A 24859-nucleotide genomic window follows, 5' to 3' on the forward strand; every position below is an offset into this window, starting at 1 on the left:
CACTATACACTTTTTTTTTATAAGAACCTTTTTTATAAGAACAGGGTCATAACGAGGTATATTTTTTCATAACTGATCCCGTATTTTTGCCCGTAATTTTGATCCCTGATCCAAAAAACATTGAGAATCTTGATCCCTGATCCCGCAAAAATTTGTTAAGTCTGATCCTAGATCCCTGATCCCGAAATCACGGGTTTTGATCCCAGATCCCGGAGCTGTGATCCCTGATCCCAACCCTAAAAAAGGCTGTTGATCCCATGATCCCATATACCTCGTTACGACTCTGATAAGAACGTTGAGGCTGAGATTAACCAAAATTATTAAAGAACGTATTAAGAACATTCAAGTCGATTGAGAAAGTTTTTATTTTGGTGTTTGTATTTTAAATGAAAGCATGAAAAAAAGGTAAAGAAATGTAAATTAACCAAAATACTTAAGGGCATATTTAGTCTAACATAACAATGGTTTTGTTATTGAATGACACAGTCCTTATTTACAATCGTTTATACAAACTATTAATCCTCAACACCATCAAAGCAAGCACTTTGATAGGTTTCCTAGTCACGTCTGCAAGATTTCAGTTGGCCGCCATTTTGGTGTACCATATTGGCCCCCGGAAATAAAATTCGCCTTGCCACGAGAACGCGTTCTTTTCATTCATGAACTGGTACACATACGCATCAAGAAAATCTTGAAACGTTGCAACTGTTGAAAGTTAATAGGAAAGGTCATGTGCTAAAACCAGGAACACCGGAAGTATGCCGTCACGCATGGCGAATTCGGAAATTAAAAATGCTGAATATTTAAAACGAAAAAAAACAGTTTTGAAAAAATTTAAATCTGGATTAAATGTAGTGTAGGTAAAAATTCTCGAGATTTTTATGTTAGAATTTCGTGTGACGTCACGTGAAAAACGATCTACACAGTTCACCAAACAGTTCACCACGTCCGCCATATTAAATTACAAAGCCGTAAAAGGCGATTGGTGGAGGCAATCAACTTACTACGGTGATTCACCATGAAATTTCACCATGATTGGATATTATATTTTCTTTGTTTGAATTATCCAATGAATGCGATTCTCGTCTGAGTAATTTAATACTTTAGTAAACTGCAGTGCGAGTCAGCGAGTGTGTATTCTATGAAAACGGGACGGTGTGTTCCGATCGATTCTTTTCATCGTTCATTCATTTGAAATTTTCTTCGATCTGATTGCTGGCTTGCTTACGAAATCATCGTTATGTGTGGTAAGATATGTCTTCCATTGCTGTAGTAGTTTACTTTTTGTGAATTGCCGTACTGTGATTCATTTACTCGAGCTAACTGCTTATTCTTTTCTAGGAATATTTGCCTATTTGAACTTCTGTGTTCCACGTAAGCGGAAATACATTCTCGAACTTTTGATAAGTGGTCTTCAGAGACTGGAGTATAGAGGATACGATTCGGCAGGTTTGTGATTCTCACTTCCATTCCTTTGTGATCCTATATTTATGGTGCTTTGGACTGGATCGTTATATTAACATTTCTTGAAATATTATAATATTACAGGAGTTGCATACGATGGACACGGCAAAATGAGGTGGGTCTTGCATCATGCATTAGCCTCGCATAGGATCATTTGACCTTGTAGATAATTTGACAAATCTTAGCTGGCTGTTACTTCGTGTAGAAGACACACATGACGTAAAACAATTGAACAAAAATCGTGAAGCAATACCCAATCAGAATTCTAAATCCCTAAAAGTAAAAGCCTGTCCTCTCGTACTACAATTCACATGCCTATGATTAAGCTTACATCATCGTGGAAAATTACAGTTCACGAAAATATGGCAAAAACTAGTACTGCAATAGTTGAAAAGTTTGTAGCTTTCGCAAGTAAGTAAGATTTGTAAAGCTAATAGGAACGGAAGAAAATCTGATCTATCCACACCAGTAGTCGGAAAATATCAGCCCAGTGTCGTGTATGTCATGAAATAAAGATTGCCAACGTGGATTGCAATTGAAATTCATTTGATTTGTTTGTCTCTAAGTCGTTGCTAACAAGAGGAGAATGCGATCCGACTCTATTTAGATGGATGCATGGCATGTCTCGTGATGGACCATTTGTGTTTTCCATAGCTTTTTCCACTATCACGTTTCTTTCCAAGAATTTCAGAGTATATGGCTGCTCCGAGTATAATTATTTCAAGACGGTTTAATTTAACCTATTAAACCTTGCATATTTTTGCAGTTACTTGCCGTAAATTGAAAGAGAGAAACGCTCCTCGCACTTTTATGGACAATTTATTTAATTATTTTGTCTTAAATTGTCCAGATAAGGGCTAGATTGCAGAATACCTGGCCCGCAAAATGCTGCACCCGCAGTCCTGCAGCCCCAAAGTCGTCAGTTGTAGTGATAATTGCTGCTCCTGTAGGCCCGCAGTCCCGTTGTCGCCAAAATGAATAACAACACTGTTCCTTAATCGAGCGCATCAATGCCTGTTTCTTACAACAACAACAACAAAGCAAAATACATTACTTGTACCCTTTCTTTAATCTGTCGCACCGAATATCCTACGTTTGTGAATCATGTGATCACAGACACTTTTCAAACACCCAAGGTATTCGTTCTATTAGCGCGCTACATCTATACCTCATTCTTTAATCGATGAGCCAAAACAAGCGCGCTATGCTTGAATTTACCTCGCTCTATAATCCACAAGCCACCATTAACTATTTACAAGCGCTCGCTTCAGTGATTAGGCCAAAGCACTTTCCTACAATTTTAGCTTTCATTTTGCGGTTTGTTCAACTACACAATTAAAAGTTCTACACTTATAATCCTTGTAAAACTAACCTAATCTTAGTTATTCCTCGACTACTGCACTGCGGCACTGCGGTGGCAGCCGATCAACTAACCCAGACTTCATTATTCATCGCACATGGCAATGCAGTAGCAGTCTTTAAACTCACTCAGATTTCAATATTCGACGACAACGGAACTGCGGCACTGTGGTAGCAGTTGTTCAACTGCCTTAATTACATAATTATTTTGTTTGGTCGGCGGGACCAAGAAGCAAGAAATTTGTGCCGTTCAAAGTGGGCTGGGTATTCTGCAATTACTCCCATATAAGTGCTAGGAACACGTCTCCCGTCTTAACCGGCAGTTAAATTTATTTCATTTTTGCAGTAATTTGTTTATTAATTAAACAAGGAAGCATGGTGGAGAAGGGGGTGGAGGGGCTTAACCCATTGACACCTGGGAGTGAGACTTATCAGATTTTACTCTGTCACATGCCAGACTATTTTAATCGTCAACTGGGGGCGTAATAATACCCATAATCTGTAATACAAATTAAGAGGTGTGGTTTAATCAAGAGAGGGAGGGGCAGGTCACATAAAAAAAAAAAAATTACTGAATGTGTAGGACTGCAGCCTTGCAGCTAAATTGATCAACTAACAAAATAATTAACTACTGTACAACAATTTTAGAATCCCATCTGAAAAAAAAAAGGCAAGTCATATAAAAAAACTTGGTTATCAAGGTCTTCAAAGTGAAGCATAGTTTGCTTCCTTTTACCGTTTTCACTGAGTCTAAGCTTAGAGGCCCACTTCTTGAAATCAATCCAATGACTGCAGTACGAATGATTTAGAGGGCCAAGTACTGTTTGGAACTGTAGAAAATCCAATCCCAACAAAATTCTACTAAGGAAACCTTCATTTAATTTCCATTCGGTAGTTGAAATTTTATGTGTTCTAAAATCATTTCAACCTGATCAACCATTACTACAAATAAGGATATAGTTAGTTCTATTTAAGTTTAAAATGCCAACCAGAATGGGTGTAAATGACAATTTTGTATCAGTATGTACAGATTTCAATTTTAGCATCTGGAAGTTAATTTCTTGAAGCAAATTTGTAATCAGAATTACTTTTTCTTAGTGTTTTGTAGGACATAAAAAGTTTGTTTTGTTTTGTCGCATTTGTCAGTAACAGTTTTATAGGGGTAATGAGAATATTTTTCTTTTGTATTGTTGTCTCGTTGTCATTTTTGTAATTTTATTAGGTCTTGGTTTGTGGTAGTATAGGTACAATTTTTATCCCACCTGACTTTGTTAGTTTCTCTTAATACAACTGAAATTTTGTGTATTATGTTCCAAAACCTTCTAAAACTGAGTTTCTTGCTATCAGAATTTGTGCATATATAGTTGTAAATAATATTGTTTTCTGAATTATTTTCACCAGTCTCTGCAGTTCAGTGAAAAAGTATTTGAAAGGAAATTGAAAGTTTATAAAGAAGTTTCAGGGGATACAGATTATCCTTTTGTTCTAAAAGCCGTATTAACCCATTGACTCCCAGGGGTTCCCCATTGACGAGTAAAATCGTCTGGCGTTAGACAGGGTAAAATACTAAATCTGGCTGGTTTCGGCCGGTTTGGACGTCAAAGGGTTAACTAGTCAGATAATTGTTGATGCATGATTAAAATACGAAAACTGCTATTAATGGTACAATAATTATGATTGTGTTTTTTGTTAAACTTAATAGCATTATCAAAAAGCGAGGAAAAGTTGCTGCCCTTGATGAAGAAATCCAGGGTAAATATCACAGCTTGCTGGTTTTGGCTTGATTAACTTTTTCATATGCAGTTTATTTGGGAGCAAGAGAAAGCCCTTCTTGCCTTCTAAATTTCATTTTGATTTAATTATAGCCCACAGTGATTTTGAAACTCAGGAAGACCTTTCAAATCATTGCGGTATTGCACACACACGGTGGGCTACACATGGTGAACCAAGCGGTGTTAATAGCCATCCTCAAAGATCAGACCTGAACAACGGTAAGGATGTAGTGAATAATAATTGTAATTATTGGAAAGTGGTGTGAACCCAGGAGTTACATACCTCGATAGAATTTTATCGTCTGGCCTGGGTGAAGGTAGTCCTGAGTAAGACTGTTGGCATTGACTGATGTTTTAACAAGCTCAGTGGAAGTCATCTTCAGAGTCAAGCACTTGATGGTTGGAAATTCAAATGCATATACATACGTACATGTAGTGTAGTGATGATGCTCTGGTTTGCGTTGTGATTGGTAGTGGGAAAAGTAATGTGATTGGTTGTGAGGATGGTCAGTGGTGAAGGGTGCATTACAATCCAGTTTGTAATTCACAGGGTATTTTAGGGTATTTAAAGAATACCAACAAAAATCCCAAATTTGAAAGAGTGAGACAAGTCCCACTCAGGGAACTTGGTCGGGCAGTCCCTGGTTGGGACTTGTCTCACATTGCCAAATTTGGGATTTTTATTGGTTTTCTTCAAAATACCCTAAAATATCCAAAAATGGGAATCTGTTATTTTTTCCTGTGTAAGTGTAGGTTGCAGAAGGTTTGTAGGCTTGGAGGAAGAGTTGTGTATAGTTAAGGTTTTCTGTAAGTATTGGTTTCCATACAAAGGCCCAGGTAGAGTTGGCAACAACTTAATGTATACAAAAATTTGGTTTATCAACGGAGTTGATAATGTAAATTGACCACCGTACAGAGATTCTAAAAGCTGAATGTAGTTTGTTTGCAAGTTTGTATACCAGCACAGTAGGTTAATAACTTAGCGGAAACCAAGTTGATATTCTGTTTTGACAAAAAGTGGGAGAGGAATGCAGGGACAAGGACTTGGAGACATAGGATGCAGGAACTAGGAGATGTGGGGACTCGTGTGTTTTGCATGCATCTCTCACATTTTGATGCCAAAGGCAAAATAGATGTCAGTCCTTCTTCACGTCTTCTCTCATAATATACATTGTACATGCATACAGTACATGTACCAGCCAGGTTTTGGTAGAAGTGAAGAGGAACAAAACATTCTCATTAGCACAGTTATAAGTTTAGAGAACCCACTGCAAAGTATTTTAATTTAATTTAGTTAGCTCTTTGTCTTTTGTCCCCTAGAATTTGTTGTCGTTCATAATGGCATCATAACAAATTACAAAGATATCAAGAAATTCCTGGTAAGTTATATGAGGAGGTAAGTTATCACCCGTAATTGCTTATCCTTGCAGATAACTGCTAGAAATGAATTGTTGATCTGAATCTCAGTTTGAAAAAAAAAGGCTTACATGTGTACAATTGAGTCATGTACTTTGTGACTACTTCATATTTCATCCTTTGGATATGCAGTTGCTACAATTACACTTACTGTAAAATTCATGCTCATTAACTTGTTAATTTTTGTAGGAGGGGAAAGGATTTCATTTTGAGTCTGAAACTGATACAGAAGTTATCCCAAAGCTGGTCAAATATTTCTATGACAAAACAGTAAGTTGCATTGGGCTTTAATTGTTGCAGTTCTTGGTTTCTTTGGAAACTAGATTACCGTAAGGACTCGTGTATAAGCCGCACCTTGTTGCTTACGTTTTGGGACAAAAATCGCGGGTGCAGCTTATACACGAGACCATTGCTTCGAGAGGGGTAAACTGGCTTGTACAATGTAGGGGTCACAAATTGAACTGAAAACCTTCAGTAACTAAAGATTAAACGTATTGAAACCTGTTGTTGATCACTGCTTTCGGTGGTTAGAAGTGGTGGCTCCAAAAGGAGCCGTTTGTTTGCATCTTCAGGTTCTAAACCTCAATCTTGCTCGCAAGTAGTTCCTTCAAGCGTTTTATTTGCAGTTTGTTTGCACAGTTAAACTCTAACTGGCATGGAATCTCCATTCCTCTGCACAGCTGATGATTTCTCCACTACGCGCAAGAAAATACCACGCTATTCAGGAGAACTCGCAAGGCAAATGGCCGACTGTTTCATAGCATTTTTTTCTGATCGATGGCTTCCATATGTCTTGATAAACATGACATCCACGCATAACTGATGTGAAAGCGAACGTTTCCATGTCCAGACTTCCCTCATTAAATTACTGCATGGTTACTAAGCAAACGTTTTGCATCGTTCTCCAGCACATTTTGCGTGTAAATTCTATCGTTTTCATCTCAACTATGGGCTTTAGCAATGAATACAACTGTTGTCAGTCACAGGGAATAGGGAAATTGATTAAAAAGAAGAAGCTTTTAAAAGGTATTTTCAGAGTTGATTAACTTATTAATGTCACTGCAAATACATGACATTAGATTTTGTGCGAACAAACAACCAACTTTTTTTACAAGAGTGTTTTTTAATTTTGGAGTTCTTATTTTTTCCAAAATCATGCTTGAAAGTTTGGGGTGCAGTTTATACATGAGTGTGGCTTATACGCGAGTCTTTACAGTAGTTTTGGTGGATTACAAGTTACTTCCTCATAACGTAAACAAAGGAAAAAACAATTTTGAAATTTCAATATAACAATGAGCAATTTATGCAGGACCACAAGTAAAGCAAACAAGGAAAACCTTCCACTGTAGCAGTCCCACTGCTGTTACATGTAATTAAGGGGTTGGGTGACCAAGTTGCAATCTTGTATACATGTCATCATCAATCCAATTTTGATCCGGGTCTATCCCCGTAAACGGGGGTGGTCGGATTTACCCCACTTTGGCAGCAATCTCTCTAACTCCAGCTCTCCATCTCGCTTGATTCATGGCATCCTTTTTTTCCAATCCAACACTCTTGCTCTCCTTCTCCACTTGCGTCTTCCATGTCTTCTTTGGTAGTCCTCGCTTCCTCTTGCCCTTCATTTCAAACTCCAACCCTCATGATGATATACATGTAAGAGAATGAATTATTTACTGGTGTTCCTGTGCCTTTAAACAGCAGAAGGAAGGTGAAAAGCTGGATTTCAGGGAACTTGTAGAGATGACAATAAAACAGCTGGTGAGTTGCAATAAATGACACCTTTGTTTTAGCTTTTATGCTAGTGGTGACCAAGATCTTATTCTGAAATATACAAAATAAAGCAGTTATAAAGTGCTTCTTTCACGCAAGTTCTTCTAACTCTACTACATGTATGCTAAAAGAGGTAAATGAAAATTTAAAAACAGCAACAGTTTGTTTGTTTGAGACTATTATATTACCGTTACATATTCATATAATATACACTTTGCTCCATGCTGCCTCTTTCAACCCGGGTGCCCCTTTGCCATGGCCAGCATCCTGTCCGATGGGTAGTAGCAATAGTCTTAGAAACTGGGATGAGCTCTCACCTTGTGAGCCTTCTGGCTCAGGTGTGACTACCACTACCAAATGTTATCACACAGCTGAGACCACCATCTTCTTCAGCCTTACACCTCTCCCCCCCCCCCCCAACCCCCCCCCCCACGTTGCTATGTCAACCATTTTGCATTTTGCATTGCAGGCCCTGGACCTCTATTCCTGTGTCCAGTGATATTGTGTGGTATTTAAGTTTTTCATTTGATCTGTTGTTACCAGTGGGCATTGATGAAAATGGTTTACAACTTTAACAATTTAAGGGTATATCATATAGTTCAAGTTTTTTTTTACTTACTCTTGAAGTAGTCACAAAAACTGGTGGTACATGGCACCTGCAATTTAGATGTCCAGATTTTGCTCCTGAAGTTGAATTTTGAATTTCTTTACTTCTTAGGAAGGAGCATTTGCACTTGCATTTAAGAGCACCAAATTTCCAGGAGAAATTGTTGCCACGAGGTATGTAGCTCTCAAAGTACAGTAAGTACAGCACAGTAACTTCGGTGAAGTTTTGCTTCATATAAGTATAAGGTGAAGAACATCTTTAATGAACAAATTAATAGCTTCCTTTTTTAATGGTGACCAAAATACATTAAATTAACCTAAGCCTAAGATGGCTTAGTGCCAAAAACATTCTGTTTTTTACTTTTTAAAATGTTTTACGTGTAGACTGGTATATATTAGTCAAAGTTCTGTACAATTGTGACTAATGTTTCTGACTATGTTGATATCCAAAACTAATAACCGAAGCTTAGCTTGAGACAGGCTTGTAATACAGGATCAGATCAATTGCATCGGTAGATGTATATCATAGATTAATATTGGTCAATACCACTTACAGCTGCTGTACACTCTGGTAGCTAATTATAATTATAGTACCATTACATAGTACCATGTGGCCAACCTACATGTATAGCTAGTTAGTTCCATTTGCCTCCACTTGTATGTGCTTGATTGTCATGAACTCAACTACTCATGACTTACTCCCATCTGGCCTCTTAGCTCATTGAATACATCAACATTGATCTAATCAGAAAATTATGGGCTTGATTCCTGTCCTTGTCAGAATTTCCCCCTTCCCCTGTATCAGCCCATTTCCATGTCTAAGACACTCAGTTGGGTTCAAGAGGTTAAAAGGCACTAAATTCTCAGAGTTAATTCCATTGATACAAATTATTGTATATTAAAGGTGCCATGTGGCCAACCTAGTCGATAAAATTTAATGTGGCTTATGAAACAGGGTTCTAACCTTGTACATTCTAGTCAGTAGCATCTTTTTTCAGTATTGGGCTAAATAGAGCTATGATTAATAATGTTCTAAATCTGGTAACATTTTCTTAGACGAGGCAGTCCCTTACTCATTGGTATCAAGAGTCAGTCCCCTCTTAAGACAGACAGGTTGCCAATTGTCTACAGTTCAGGTTAGGTAATTAACTTGTGGACAATGCATATTAAGAATAATAACATCATTATAACCAGGTGGTCTGGTGATGTAATTCGGAGGACTGGGGAGAAACATTTTAACGCCATATCTCACAACCACGCTTGGCCTTATTTTCAAATTCAACGTGGCAGAGGCAAGGTTAGAGCTCATCGGGTCAACTTGAATGTTCATTCAGTAACAGGAAATGTGGTAGCACGGAATGATCTGTTGAGTTTTGGCGATTGAAATACTGCAGGGAGTTTGGAAGCAACACCTAAGATCGCGTGCAGCTGTGGGATTTTCTTCCCAGTCCTCCAAATTATGTCACCAGTTCACGTGGAATGTACCACAATTCTGCACAGTACCTTTGGAAAATAGATGAAAGAATTGATTAGTTTCTCAAAATTATTTGTCTTATGAAATAATCTCAACCGATTTTTATGTTTTGTTAAAACCGGTATTCTGTACTCCTGAGGCTATAGCTGGCACGAGCAAAATGTCAACAAGCAGCTATATATACTGCTGAAAGAAACATGCTACCCACTCATAGAAGAGGCAATACATACATTGTCCCCACTTGCTTTTCATACATATATGTACCAGGCTACCTCTGAATCTGTGCTTAGTTCTTATTAACCGAGCGGAAGGTCTGTATGGGAGAATCTTGACCGAGGTCGCCAGTACAGACCGAACGCAGTGAGGTCTGTACCAGCGACCGAGAAACTAACCCCATACAGACCGACCTAGCTCGGTTAATAAGATGTTTATTATATGGCCAAACAAGAACAATTTGATTCGTTTAATGTAACTGGTTAGTACTAACTGACATTTTGCTTGCGAACGGCAATGAGTGGCGATGAGCTGAACTTAATTCTGTCAAAGTTTGCTCGTCATCCTCTCTTTTGTCATCATGCTGTTTGGCACTTCAACTAAATAAATATTGTTAGAAGAAAATGCTCAATATTTTTGCATTTTCGTTTGCATCTTTTCACCGCAAAACATTGCCGGTCTAGATGCCGGTCTAGATGGGAAAATCTAGACCGCGGTCAATATTGATTTTAGCCAATCAAATTCATGAATTTTGTAGTTCCCAGTCCTCGTGAGACAGAGCCATATAATAAAATTAATTATTGAATGTCCTTTATTTTCACCAAATGTACATTAAAAATATTTTGTTGACAGCTGTTAAGTAATGGTAATAGTAATCATGGTAATGAATTTATGTAGCGCATTTTCTATTGACATATTCAAATACGCTTCACAAGCAAGGGATCTATGGCTGAGATCGGACATCAGCATACATATAGAAGTAGAACATATGTTAAGGTGGCTTACAACAGTTTTCCAAAGACAAAGATCAAGATTTGAAACCTGTGAAATCTAAGCAACAGGATGTCTCTTCTGAAGTGTTAGCCGCTGCAATTGATGTCAAATATAATTTTTCCTAATTAATAAATGCAAACCAGGGGAAAATGCAAAATATAGTGACCAAACTCTTGGAGAGGGGACTGGAAACTAGACATTTCAAAGCCCTTTTTCTCAAAAACTATGTGTACGACGGGTCAAAATTTAGGGAATGGGTAAACAATGTGAAGACTAAATCATCAACATTTTTTTAAAAGATCAATAACACAGCTTTTCAGTTATTATCAAAAGAAAATAAAGGGAAATCAATGTTTTTGCCATTCGCATAAAATCTGCCTGACAGATTTAACTACCGTATTTACCCGTGTATAAGTCGACCTTTTATGGCCTCAAAAGAAGCTCCAAAAATCACCCTAAATAATTTATTCAAAATTAACATCATAATGTGGTCTTTGGGCATAACAAACTCAGTGGATGAAAGACTTCAAAATGAATGACGAAAGACTTCAAAATGAATGTAAAAACAATTCCAGTTGAAATGAAGAAAGGATTGGTTTTACTTTAAATGTTGAAGATACTCACAAGCACAAATATGAAATAGGCACTGGAAATTTTCGTTTTCCAAAGGCGGAAAGCTCTAAAAAACATTCTTGTTTCTTCAAATAAAACGTGATCCTTCAACGGCTTAGTAACCTAGCACAATACCTTGTGTTTGCGTGCAAGCATGATCGTCACTCGTGTTGGCTGAAAATGCTGGTTGGTAATGATTGTTTTATATTCTTTATACAAGCCTGGATAATTTAAATGCTTTTGCAAACTTTGTATTGTTTGGTTTATGAGTTTTGTTTCGTTTGCCATGTGAGAAATTATAAGTCAAGCACCACTAAACCTTGCACATTTCGCATCGTTTTTGAAGTTATTTTAGATTGTCTCCCTGCTTCTGTTGATGTTGTGCTTATCCTCTAAAACCCTTTATCCTTGAAAAACGAAACAGGTTAGTTTGAGGTTTACATTTTCGATTTTATGAGAACTTTTTCGAAAGTCGGGGACAAAATGCCCGCATATACAACTACTGCTGAACCACAAAACTATTAAGCGCTTGAGGCCCTTCATCTTTTGTGAATCCACAGTTCCAGAAATTGAAGAATGCAAGATTAGTATCCCATGAACATTTAGCCAAGAAATTAAGAAATTGCTTTTTTTGCCATCTAAAATGGGGGGTCGACTTATACATGGGATCAACCTATACGTGGGTAAGTACGGTATTTATTTCTATACGTGATTATTTTTTTCTCGCTAAGGAGATCCTGAAATTTTACGGTGGGGTCGTACAGCTAGTTTTTAAAGAAAACCTAGTTTCCAGTGCCTCTTCCTGGAGCTTGGTCACTATAATAATTAGCATTTCCCCCTAATTTGCATATATTTGTTAGGTAAAACTACATTTTAAATCAATTCCAGTGACTAACACTTCAGAAGAGATATCCTGTTGCTTTAATTTCACAGGCTTCAAAATCTTGATCTTTTTCTTCTGAAAACTGTAGCAAGCCACCTTAGGTTGTACTCACACAGACTCTACTGTAAATGAATACATACCTGTAAATTGCATCTCGTAAATATATATGCATGTGATTCATTTAAAAGCAGTATTTATAAGAGATCTTTTGGGTGCTAGGCTTCAAAGCAACTTAACTGCCTGCTGGGGATGTACTCCCTTAAGCCAATAGATTTACTTCTCACCAGTCAAGGCCTTTAACCCATTTGTTTCAGTTCTAGTAGCCCTGAAAAGCCCCTAAATTGGAGTAGTCAATTCATTCTCCCCCTCCCCCAGTTGCAGCAATGGGTTATATAAATTGATGATGAAACAGTTTCAACAGAAAAGGGCATTTCAGAAATCCATTTTAGAATTACAATTCTTCAATTTGGATACAAAATTCACTTACGAACAATGAGTAAGAAATGTGGATGACTTAATTTATTCACAACTATCAAATATCATACAGCACATAAGAAAGAGCAAAGGGAAGATCCTCCCAATGCAAGCATCCAATCCCCATTCCATTCCCAGGTATTTCCTAAGTTGCAGGGTTTGTGATTTTTATTCTCACTTTGCTGGATGCACTGTTACAGGTGACAGTAAAGTTGACGAGCCTGCTGAAGAGCTGGCAGATGCTTATAGTATGATGAATGGGTGGTCAAGTGTTGAAACAAATAAGCATGGGCCTATTGAATATTTTTTTGCCTCAGATGCAAGGTTAGTATAATTTGATTTAATTGCTTAATTTTTTCATGCTTGGGTTAATCTTTTGAGCGTTTACCACAAGTTAGTCTTGTGGGAGGAAAACACATGGCCCAACCTCACAAAGGGGGTTTATTTATTTACAATTCACCACATTACATAAACTGACAATAATTACAGAAATTTCAAAACACAATGCAAAACATTTTAATGATGAGGAAACCTGAAAGAATTAAACCACAAGGCTTATACAGAATCAGGATTCCTCAAAACGAAACGGACAGATTAAACCAGAACAACAATGTGAGCAAGCATAACAAGATAAAATGACAATGAAATTATTACTCTCTAATAAAAGGGATCTTTGAGCCTTTTTTTTTTAAGACAAGAGGGAAGAAGTGCAAATCAGGTATAAAACATTGGACCTTGATAGAAAATGAAAAACTTCCTGATATTGGTTCTACAAAGTGGCAAAATAGCAAGCATGTCTGGTATTAGAGCTATATGGATCTGATTGTTTCTTAAAAAGGTTATGAAATTTAGTTGGTGGTGGAGAGTTTATGAATGCAAACATAAATAGACAAAGCTGAAATGAATAAATGTCATGACATTTCAGAAGCTTATGTTTCTTAAAAATGGGATCAGTATGAGCATCATACATGAACCTTTGGAATGAAAATTAACATGTATTATTGATTCCATCTGAAGGTGGCGTCATTCTTGGCTTACTTCAACAGAAGAACAAAAAACTTGCATTGTAGATGACACTAGTGTGTGGCATGACAATGTAGCTTGTGGAAATTAACTTTAAAATATTAATGATTATAATTATATTTTATATTTAACTATTTTGCAGTGCTGTCATTGAACACACCAACAGAGTGATCTACATGGAAGATGACGATGTGGCTGCTGTTGTCAATGGAAGTGAGTACCAATATTTCAAGTACTGTTTGCAAGTTAACACAATGCCGTCATCATTACAAGCATTGAGTTTTATTCATCTAATTGATAGAATGATAATTACATTTCTGTGACAACTTGTACGTTACTTTGGGCATTATTGCCTTGTAAAATTGTTTGACTGTGCCTTTTCTACAGGCTTGTCAATTCATCGTATCAATCGTGATGATGCCTCTGATGAAAGTTATTTCAGAGAAGTACAGACACTGCAGATGGAGTTGCAGCAAATCATGAAAGGTGTGTGTGAGTTCTGTTGTTTATTTTAATTACAGGGTACGTAGAAGGTAATTTTCAACTCTGAACATACTTCTAAAGCATTGATAACAAGACGATTTCATTGTCCTGTTTTATGAACTTGTTGTATCACAGTGTAAGTCAGAGACAGTTTTTTAGTATTAGTACTCTTCTCATCAGAATGGTGACAAGTTTTGGTGAGCCAAACATTTTAATTAATATTTTCCTTTTGCATGATGACTGCTTGTTTTTGTTATTATTTGTTTTCTTAAACTTCTGTCATTGTCTTTAGGAAACTACAGCTCTTTTATGCAAAAAGAGATTTTTGAGCAGCCAGAGAGTGTTGTAAACACAATGAGGGGCAGAGTTAACTTTGAATCTGGATGTGGTAATTATCAAATTATATTGTTATAATAACTGAACACAACCTGTTTGGAATTTTATGAGGATAAGTCTAATAATAATAATAATAATAATAATAATAATAATAATAATAATAATAATAATCAGAAGGATGCATGGAACCTTGAAAGTCACAATTATAATACCTATCATGATTGGTGCTCTTGGAAGCATATTAAAAGGGGCAAAGAACTCGTTTGGCAAGCTAGATGTACCTGACTTCCTTGGAAGTGTACAATTATCGGCCATCCTTGGAACTGCTTACCTGTTAAGGAAATTGTTGTGTCTCTAAGCTACGGGGAGTTGCTGAGACACAATATACAGTACCCAGTAGAACACCCGACCCGACAACTGGAGAGAATCGAATCGAATAATAATAATAATAATAATAATAATAATAATAATAATAATAATAATAATAATCACCATTTAAGTGATATTATGAATCACTATTCAAGTCTCAAGATTATTTGCATGAAGCTGTGCACAAGTGCTCAGACTTCTAATTGGGGAGATTACAAATCAACTGAAATCAGAGCAAATCAAATCAAATGTTGATTTTTGAGGAGAGGGGAAAACTGGAGTACCTGGGGAAAAACCTTTCAGAGCAGAGTAGAGAACCAACAAACTCAACCCATGTATTGAGTCGAATCCGGGAATCAATCCCAGGCCACATTGGTGGAAGGCGAGTACTCTCACCACTGCGCCAGCCATGCTCCCGAATGAGGACATCTAATGACTATCCATAATATATAGATTAAGCCATGCGTATACCTAAAAGGGGAGCTCCCGTCTCTAACCCCAGAAAGCAATATTATAATAATGACCACACAAGTGTTGTTACTTTTGTACGTTTGGATAACTCTGACTGAGAGTTGATTTTTTCCACTTTAACTTGGGTTGGAATAGACACTTGCCTTTGGTGCAGGAGGTTTCAGGTTAATCCCTGTAGACCAATACTACAGATCTTACGAAAGCTGGTAACTGCAAATGTAAATACATCAGCTGATAGTTAGACTTTTTTGGTGTCTGAGTGAGGACAATAAACCATTCTGGCCCAGTGTTATTACACCTTGATCAGTGCTCATACATAAAAATCCTTGTTACAGAAGTGTTTTAGTTGAGTAAAGGAAATAAGTGCCCAGTGTACTGATCAAGACATTGTTGAATTCACTTATTTAAATAGTTAATTTTGATAAGGGCACTGTGCTTTTGCTCACTTTAACTCTTACCCTTTTGAGATAACCAACTTGTCTGCTTCCTGCCATAGTATAGGATTCTTAAAGATTTCTTGTGATCATTTCCATCATTTGTTTCAGTGGCCTTTTCTCTTGCCCTGAAAGCCCCCATAGGGAACCCTCTGTTGAAGGTGTATTAGAGGTCTGCGATGTTATCCAATCCTTATAATCTGCCACAAAATTTGTGACATTATTATATTAGTGTGTCTAATATATATGTTGTGGTTTCTTCCACAGTTAGGTGGGTTTAAATATTTTATGAAACTTCTGCCTCTGCTAAAATGTTTGCTTTATTTTCTCTGACAGTGCGGCTTGGAGGTTTGATGTCTCACATTGATACAATCCGTCGTTGCCGTAGGATTCTCATGATAGCTTGTGGGACAAGTTATCACAGTGCCATAGCTGTAAGAAATTACATCGTATTTCATATTATCATATCTATGCCAGGGATTTTATTCAGCCTTCCTCTAGTTCGTTTCAGGTTCTTAGTCAGGATGAGCACCCAATTAATATGAGCAGCAAATTAAAGACAAAATAAATGTCCCGTTTGAAAAGTGGAGGCCTGGGACTGGTGCTGCTCTATTTAAGTGCCCTTGTAACTAGTTGTCATGGCGCACGTGGGGCGGCCCCCCCCCCCCCCCACAAATAAAAAAAGGTTGCCCAGTCATGTACTCATGAATGTTACTAACAATGTACACATGATATTTTTTTTCTGCAGACGAGACAGTTGTTGGAAGAGCTAACACAACTGCCTGTTGTTGTGGAGTTGGCCAGTGATTTCCTTGATCGCTCGACACCAATCTTTAGAGATGACGTGTGCTTTTTTATTAGTCAGTCAGGTAAATACATGTATTTCTTTCTTTTTTTTTTTGTGCACAGTGTACATGTATATTTATGTGAATAATTCTCTCTCCATTTTGCAAGAAAACGTAGAGAACATGTTGGGAAATGAGGTAGTTGGGGAAAAGGTTATATTTGCTTGAATGCAGGATCTGTAAGGTGGTAGGGAGGGGAAGAGCATGGAAAAGAGGGTAAAAGAGATCTGGCATGCACATCTCAGAAGTTTAAATAGACAACCAAAAATTGTTCAAAGTTCATTGATTGTTGATTTTACATCCTTTGACACTTTGATCTGTTTTGACTTTAACCATACACTGTACATGTACTCAGAAAATTAAATTTTGTATTATTGTACTACTTTTTGAAGGAGAGACAGCAGACACTCTGATGGCATTGCGGTATTGCAAGGAGAGAGGAGCTCTCATAGTGGGCATCACTAATACAGGTTAAAAGAAATCGTAAATTTCTGCTCATAAAATTTACTTAATAATGTCCATATGTATTATGTTGAGAATATTTCTTGACTGTGAATCAATATGTTCAGTACATTTGTGGGGTTTTTAGTTGGTAGCTCTATATCAAGAGAGAGTATGTGTGGCTGTCACATCAATGCTGGACCTGAGATTGGTGTTGCAAGTACTAAGGTAAGGTTAAATCAATTTATTTCTAATTGATTAATTTAAAGGGCTGACCACCAGGAGTTAATGGGTTTGCCCTCTCCCCCTCCCAGTCAGAACAACAGGCATCTGGACTTATTCTAAAAAGAAAAAGTTGTTTTCGAGAGGAGAGGCAGAGCCCAAATGACCTGACCAAAGAAATCAAGTGGTAGACATTAATAAAAGAAAAGTAAGACAGTGAGTGACTCCAGTTTGACCCCTCTAGATTGCCTATGGGTTCCCTGCAACACTGGAAAGTGCTACCTTCAGGTCATTGTCATATCAGTCAGACTTTCTAGTTTTCTCAGAGAACAAGGATGTCTCGTATCACTTCAGTTTTCTTAAATTGAAGCATTTGAGACATTCCAGAACTCTTACATTGTTTGCAAATACAATGTAGGGAAGGAAGGTTGAATAGTAACCCGTGCTTCAGCCTGGTGTGGTGGTGAGCTGTATGTATGTTTAATACAGGTGATTAAAGCATTGTTATTGGAGCTATGGCCCTTGTAAGGCATGCCAGCTGCCATATGGCAAGAAAAATCAAATTAGACTGATTTTCAGGCAAGAGTCACAAATCACAATAATTTTATTGGGAGGTGAATCCTTGTCGTATTATTACATGTGATTTGAAGTCATTAAATTACACAGTTAAACTTGCCACTTTGATCACAGGCTTATACCAGCCAATTTCTGGCTCTGACAATGTTTTCCCTGATGATGGCGGAAGATAGAATCTCCATGCAAGAGAAAAGGAAAGAGATCATTCAAACATTGAAAGAACTTCCAGGTGCATGAACTAGATATTTTAAATTAACCTTAATTTTCTTTGTAAATTTCATTTGTAATTCAAGAGGATGACAACCTTTAAAAAAGCAGTATTTAAACTACATGTATTTGTGTAAGGAAAAAGGAGCAATCAATCAAATACTGAGCTTGGGATTGGATGCATCATGTTTATTACAATCATTAGATTTATTCAAAATAGATTTATTTCGTTTAATATTATTAGCCCATTGATGAGTAAAATTGTCTGGTGGTAGAAAGAGTAAAATACTAAGTACGGCCAGTTTAGGACCGTTTAGGCGTCAAAGGGTTAATAAGGGTGGGTGGGTGTCATCGTAAGAAGGATTGTTGTAAGTGACTGATAAAAATTTATTATTTTTTCTAATGTGGCCTGAGTGCATCACCATCTGAGTCAAAGGGTAGTTTCTCACAAGTTGTTTGTCCGTGGGACTACGTGTACACTCTCCAGGATAAACAATTTCTGTCAAGATTCTTTTTAGAGAAGTAATAATGCAATCAAATATTTTTGTTATTCAAAGATCTCATCAAGAAAGTGCTGCAGCTGGATGAAAAGATTCAGTCCTTAGCACATGAAATGTATCAACAGAAGAGTCTCCTTGTGATGGGTAGAGGCTTTCAGTTTGCCACTTGTCTGGAAGGAGCCTTGGTGAGTGAAAAATGCAGCTTCATTTGTCACAGATTTAAAGGAATATTGGCTTTCCTAATCAGGGCTCAATGCTAAATGTTTTAACTTTCCAACAGAGCATTTATTCTTTTGTTAGGTCCAATAGTAGTAGAATTTCTACAGGAGCAAGTTGTAAGAGAAGTCTCTTTCTTGTGCCTGGAAAGTGGAAATCCTGAATTCAAGATTTTGACCTTCTCAAAGCTTGAATTCAGGAATGCTATGACATAACTCCATAAAAATAACTTAAACATTATACTAGCTGTCCCCCCAATTGAACCACTTCAAAATTAGTATTGTTAAAATGGCATTGCATTTTCCTCACATCAAAACTCTTCTCAAGGCTCACTGATCACCAATAAATGTTTGTTTTATCTTTATTTAAAGAGGGAGACGTAATAGCCTGTTACAGTTTTCTAACTTACGGCCCTCTCCGAGCATTTTACTCTCCCAACCATGATACACCACAGAAGACAGACCACAACACCGGGAACTACATGCCCTATAAATGTATAGTTAGTGTGGTGTCATCCATAAGACTTTCAGGACCCTTTATTTCTTTGCTCAAGACTTCCGTGGAAAAGTATCAAGACTCCGAAACATCACAGGAAAAACTGGCAGAACTCCATAGCACTATAGAGAATGTTTCAAAATCAAAACAACTACCAGCATTCAACACAAAACTACAAAACAAATCATTGGCGAAATTTGATTTCTACAAACAGCTGATATATACTGCATGTCAAAACAAAGAAAGATTTTACATGATTATAATAGTGACAGGCTTAAGACAAACCAACCTACAGTATTCATTAGTTTTGTTAAATTACTGATAATTACAGTATGAGATTCCTTTAAGGTTCCACAAGATTTTGCTCATGATTCATCAGCAATCTCATGTTTTCTTCTATTAATAGTCCATTTTACAGTTTTATGCTTAGCTACGTGGCCTATGAATGAAAGTGAGGCTGGAGTTGACCTTGTTTTGATAGAAACCTCGCTGCTTTTCTTTTGTAAATTATTACTAATTAGCATGACAACAACAACATTAACGCAAGAAAAGGTGGGAGGTCTTTATCATGACAAGGTCAACACCAGCCTCACTTTCATTAAAGGCCAGGTAACTAAGCACGCAACTGTAAATAGGTCTCTTTCATAATAAAAAAGAACCAAATATTGATATGTGCTTTCAGAAATAAAATTTGCACTATTTTGTGAGATATTTCCAATGTAATTAGCCAAAAGTAAATTTAGACAAATCTGACTAGTGTGGGGTAGTGTTAGTGTCAAACCTTGCCTATTGATGATGCAACATTTTCAATGTTGTTAAAGTCTGACGCATACGAGTCGTGATATTTTAAAGTAAAACCTTTGTATCTGCAGAAAATCAAGGAGTTAACTTACATGCACTCAGAAGGTATTCTTGCCGGGGAGCTCAAGCACGGTCCCCTTGCTCTAGTAGACAAAGCCATGCCAGTCATCATGTTGGTGACAAGAGATGCTGTGTTTAAGGTATTTTCTTTAACTTGTTACTGGAACTTTTCTCCTTACATCCATTTTAATCAAGATAAGACATAAATTATTATATTGATTAGTTTGATGAAAGAGTGTGTCCTTGAGAGGCAGTTTTACATTGTGGGAATGCACACTTGAAAAGAATTGGACCTCCATAATTTTGAAGCTAGTGTGCAATATTACTCAAAACTCAAACTCAGGGTTGTCATTATGTTTTTAAACTGACTTTTAACTGTGGCCTCCTTTTTGGGTATCTGGCCGCGTTCTACTAATAACAACCCGGAAATTAAAAGGACAGCATTTTTGATGGAGACTGAGCATTATGTTAAACTCTGCAATGTAAATGTTACACTTAAGTTTTCGTTCCCGTAAATTTTTTTTACCATGTAATTTTTTTTAAAACTAGGTCGTTTATCAGCGCTAATCAAATGGGTACTTAGACTTAAATACTGTTTATCAGCAATATATGTAGGCAGTCTGCAGTTGTCATACACCTCCTGGAATGCTAACTGTTCAAATAAGACATTGCATAACCCTAATCACTAAATTGAAAGCTAACTCTAATTCTCAAACACGGCCAGTGTCCCTAACCTTACATGAAAGCTAATCATTCAAAATAAGTGCTCAGTAACCCAAATCACTAAGCTGAGCATTTGACCCTAATCCCTAAAATTTGTTGCCCTTTAATAGCAGCAGAGAGAAAAATTTCACACAGTCTTTGAAAAAATTACCTATTTGAAAAAATATGACCTAGTTAAAAATAAAATCACCTAGTTTGGAAAAAACTAACAAGTTGAAAAGAAAATCACCTAGTAAAAACTAACTAGCATAATTCAACATTGGCTGACCCAGATGTCTCGACCCAATAACCTATTGGTTAAGACAATACAAGAACAAATGCAAGCAAATACAAAGGTGCTTACAAGTTTGCCCCGAGTAAAAGAAATGAATAGGCAAATGCACAAAAGCAAACAAATTCCTTTAAAGTAAGGTTTGTTATTCTTGAGCAGGAGAAATAGTTTATGGAACCATAAATAATATTAATGTAGATTTTTGTGGTATATTTTTCCTCTTTTAGAAATGTATGAATGCCTTGCAACAGGTTACAGCGCGTCAGGTAAGATATGCACAGTGCTCACACATTTTTTCCTAAGAATTTATTTAAACATTTTACGTTACCTACATTTTTATGTACCTGGTGCCCAGTCATAATTATTGTCATTTTCTTATGCTTCAGGGTCGGCCCATCATTATTTGCAATGAAGGCGATGAAGAGGTGAAATCACATGCATTTCGCACACTTGAAGTACCCAAGACTGTGGACTGTCTCCAAGGAATCTTGTCTGTTATCCCTTTACAACTACTTTCATTCCACATTGCTGTGCTGAAAGGATATGATGTGAGTACATGCACTGTTAGAAATTAAGGAAATCATGCAAACGTTTGGATTCTTGTTTATGGGGAGTCTACTACGGTAAATAAAATTCATGATTGACATTACTTCATTTGTCCAAAATGTATATTATTATAATCATACAGTATAAAGTTCATTGGTAGTGTAGTGGGTGTCTGAGACGTGTGTTGAACTGTAATATAAGTCGCCAAGCTTAATTTAAGGGATGAAAGACAAAGTTGGGTGCTCAAGGCCATTTGATGATGATATGCAGACACCTGGGTTGACAAAAGGTGAATTGATATAAATAAAAGATTATCATGATTGCTATTTTAATTGACACCCTGCTTGGAACTGTAGATAATCAAAATCCATTAACCACTCAGTGCAGTAAGGCACTTTGGGATTTGAACCTCTCCGAAAAGCTGGTTAGATTGTAATAACTGTGCATCAAGAACTTTGTGGTGTACAATAATGGTCTCCTTTGGCTAGGAGTGGTGGTTGTTTAAGTAAAAGACCACACCGAACTTTACAACCTAAATGTAGTTTGCAAAGAAGAGAGAGAAGGAGGATGCAGTTTACCCCTGTTCCAGGCAGGGAACATGTGTTTTCTGTTTTTGTGATCGTAAATTGTAAGGCCCACAGTCACCCAAAAATGTAACCTCACCAGCGTCCCAAAGTGCAATTGTTACGTTTGAATTATGTCATTCTCACTCTGATCTATTTTTTGCAGGTTGATTGCCCAAGAAATTTGGCCAAGTCCGTCACAGTGGAGTGATTTGTTCCTTAGGCCATACTCTTTTTATCTCTGTTTAGCGTTGTCTGACCAACCCTAATTTTTGCATTTTGAAATCTGAAAAATGAGTATGGTAACAGCATAGAGGAAAACATGTTTTAATTCTTCAATAACATGATCAACCAACTTTGCTGCCATATTGATTTGGGGTTCAGGCTCCACAGCTGGGGTACCAGGCCTCCTATTCCGAGAGTTCTTGTGGGGTTTTTATTTCAATCCGACCAACCAACCCAATATCAGCAAACGCATTTGACACTAAACAAAAAAAAGGGAGGATGGCCTTATTTAAAACGGTTCAACCCATAGTTCAAAATTACCATAAATAGAAGATAATTTGAAATTTAGCTAGTGACCTAGGACAGAGGTCCCATTTATATTACTAGTGACTTAGTTGGTTTTTATCATATCAGTACATTGCCACAGTACTTACTAGTCACACCATTCTTAGTTACATGGTTGTACCAAGTTAAGATTAGCCTCATCGATTATAACAAAAAATTAAATTATTTAAAATTTATAGCTTATTTTAATTAAAAATCATGCATACATTTTCAAAATGATTTAAGTGTAGTACATATCATTAACAAAAATTCCATAAGTATTGCACACTGAGCAGTATTTTTCAGAGTTTTCAAAAAAGTAGTCAAAAAAATATGAAAACATTTCAGGAATGGTGGTATAAAGGCCAATCACAGTAAACTTGAAGAGATGAGGAACCAGGCCTTTTAGAATGTGTCTTTGTGTTTAAAAATGTTTGCCTACTTCTCTCAGTGAAGTAGCTGACACTTTTCGTTGGCTGTCAGTACTTAATATCATTGAAACCACTGATCACATTCTCCTTCTGGATAAGACTTCCAATTTTGAAATTATGGAACCTTATTTCAGTGGCATTTAACAAATTGATGTCAATTTTTCAAGCGTCTGTCCAGTTATTAATCATGAATTTCGTCATAACATTGTCAAAGTAGCTTTGGATCCACGGCGCGATACCTGAGTGGATCTGCAGACTACTTTGACAATGTTCTGACGAAATTCAATGACATCAATTTGTTTTTTACAATAACAAAAAGGCAGAGGGGTCAAAATTAAGTCAAAACATGAGAAGACAAAAATGCGAGAAACTTCAATCTGACGTGAGCAATAACGCATCATCATCGCATAAATTATAAATTCATGTGTCTGTCCGCTTGTTGATAGTAAAAATTAGCCAATGATGGTGCGAGAATTTTGAAGTTATTGTAAAAAGATTAATTTACTATCTAGCAAGATTATTAGTCTAGCTACTACTGTCAAGTGATTAGCATATTTGGACCTTCATCATTTACAAAACACCCACTCAAAATAACATTACACTTCATGTTAATCAGGCTAATTTCTGACTAACAAGATAAATGTGTTTCTCTCGGAAGTGCACTTCTCATAAGTTCTGGAACTCTTTACTCCCATTCTAGGTAACAGAATTCTGCCTGTATTTTTAGCCAAAGGGATGTTTTAAAGCATGAGATTCTAGTTATTTTCCTTTTCTTTTTTTTTTCTTCCCCAAGACCAGCTTTTTTTATCAGATTCTTGTATCATAAAAAGCATCAGAGTTTCAGAACGTTGAGAAATTGGCACTCATGTGTTTTGGGTAAACTTACAACGCAACCTAAACATTTTACTCAAAGGCAAACTATAAAAAATTATCAGTATTGTCTCGTAGCCCACAATCTTTTGAGCACTACTCTAAAGGACAAGAACATCCTGAGAAAATTAGCATTTTAATACTAACATTAGCAAGGTAATATTATTGGGAAAATATTGGGCAGTATTGAAAGCTCAGTTCACACTTCAAACCTAATGACAGACCTGGCAACATACTGGGAATATTATGGAAATACTGTATCTGTTTTCCCTTTTGTCTTCATGTTTGTTAGTATCTTCCATTTATATTTTTATGATGTGTTGTTCATGCTAGAACAGAAGTACAAACTTGACTTTAAGAATGTCATTATATCAGTTTGCATGCACTTTCTCTTATGTTGTTAGGTCATTGTTTTGTCACAAGTACCTTTGTATGAACTGGGCTATGTTGAGTACCATGAATGCATGTATTGCTTTTACAGATAACAAATCAGGATAGTCATTATTTGTAGTTATATCAGATACTCATTTTTATTCTACATAAAGATTTACAGAGTTCTTATTATGTCAATTTGGTTCACACGTTTTAAAATAGCATGTATTTCAGGGCT

General features: G+C 36.7%; 1 protein-coding gene across 1 annotated transcript; it reads left to right on the forward strand.

Annotated features, from left to right (window-relative positions):
• Positions 1-1100: 1100 nt before the first annotated feature.
• Positions 1101-24859, forward strand: LOC138019315 (glutamine--fructose-6-phosphate aminotransferase [isomerizing] 1-like). Its single transcript, XM_068866062.1, has 24 exons — positions 1101-1247; positions 1342-1449; positions 1549-1579; positions 4526-4575; positions 4689-4814; positions 5916-5974; positions 6201-6281; positions 7710-7769; positions 8500-8561; positions 9444-9523; positions 13018-13141; positions 13983-14053; positions 14228-14326; positions 14616-14711; positions 16270-16367; positions 16682-16802; positions 17171-17248; positions 17368-17447; positions 18132-18246; positions 18782-18909; positions 20308-20436; positions 21518-21556; positions 21677-21838; positions 22566-24859. Exons 1-24 carry the CDS (start codon positions 1241-1243, stop codon positions 22608-22610), a joined length of 2049 nt encoding a protein of 682 aa, XP_068722163.1. The 5' UTR covers positions 1101-1240; the 3' UTR covers positions 22611-24859.

This window comes from Montipora capricornis, chromosome 10, assembly GCF_036669925.1.
Source record: "Montipora capricornis isolate CH-2021 chromosome 10, ASM3666992v2, whole genome shotgun sequence".
Lineage (NCBI taxonomy): Eukaryota > Metazoa > Cnidaria > Anthozoa > Scleractinia > Acroporidae > Montipora > Montipora capricornis.

Excerpts from the sequence above, each read along its gene's own strand:
- LOC138019315 (XM_068866062.1), top strand. Across the intron at positions 14,712-16,269 it reads TAACTTTGAATCTGGATGTG|TGCGGCTTGGAGGTTTGATG; the intron begins GTAATTATCAAA and ends TTTCTCTGACAG. Across the intron at positions 21,839-22,565 it reads CTGTGCTGAAAGGATATGAT|GTTGATTGCCCAAGAAATTT; the intron begins GTGAGTACATGC and ends TATTTTTTGCAG.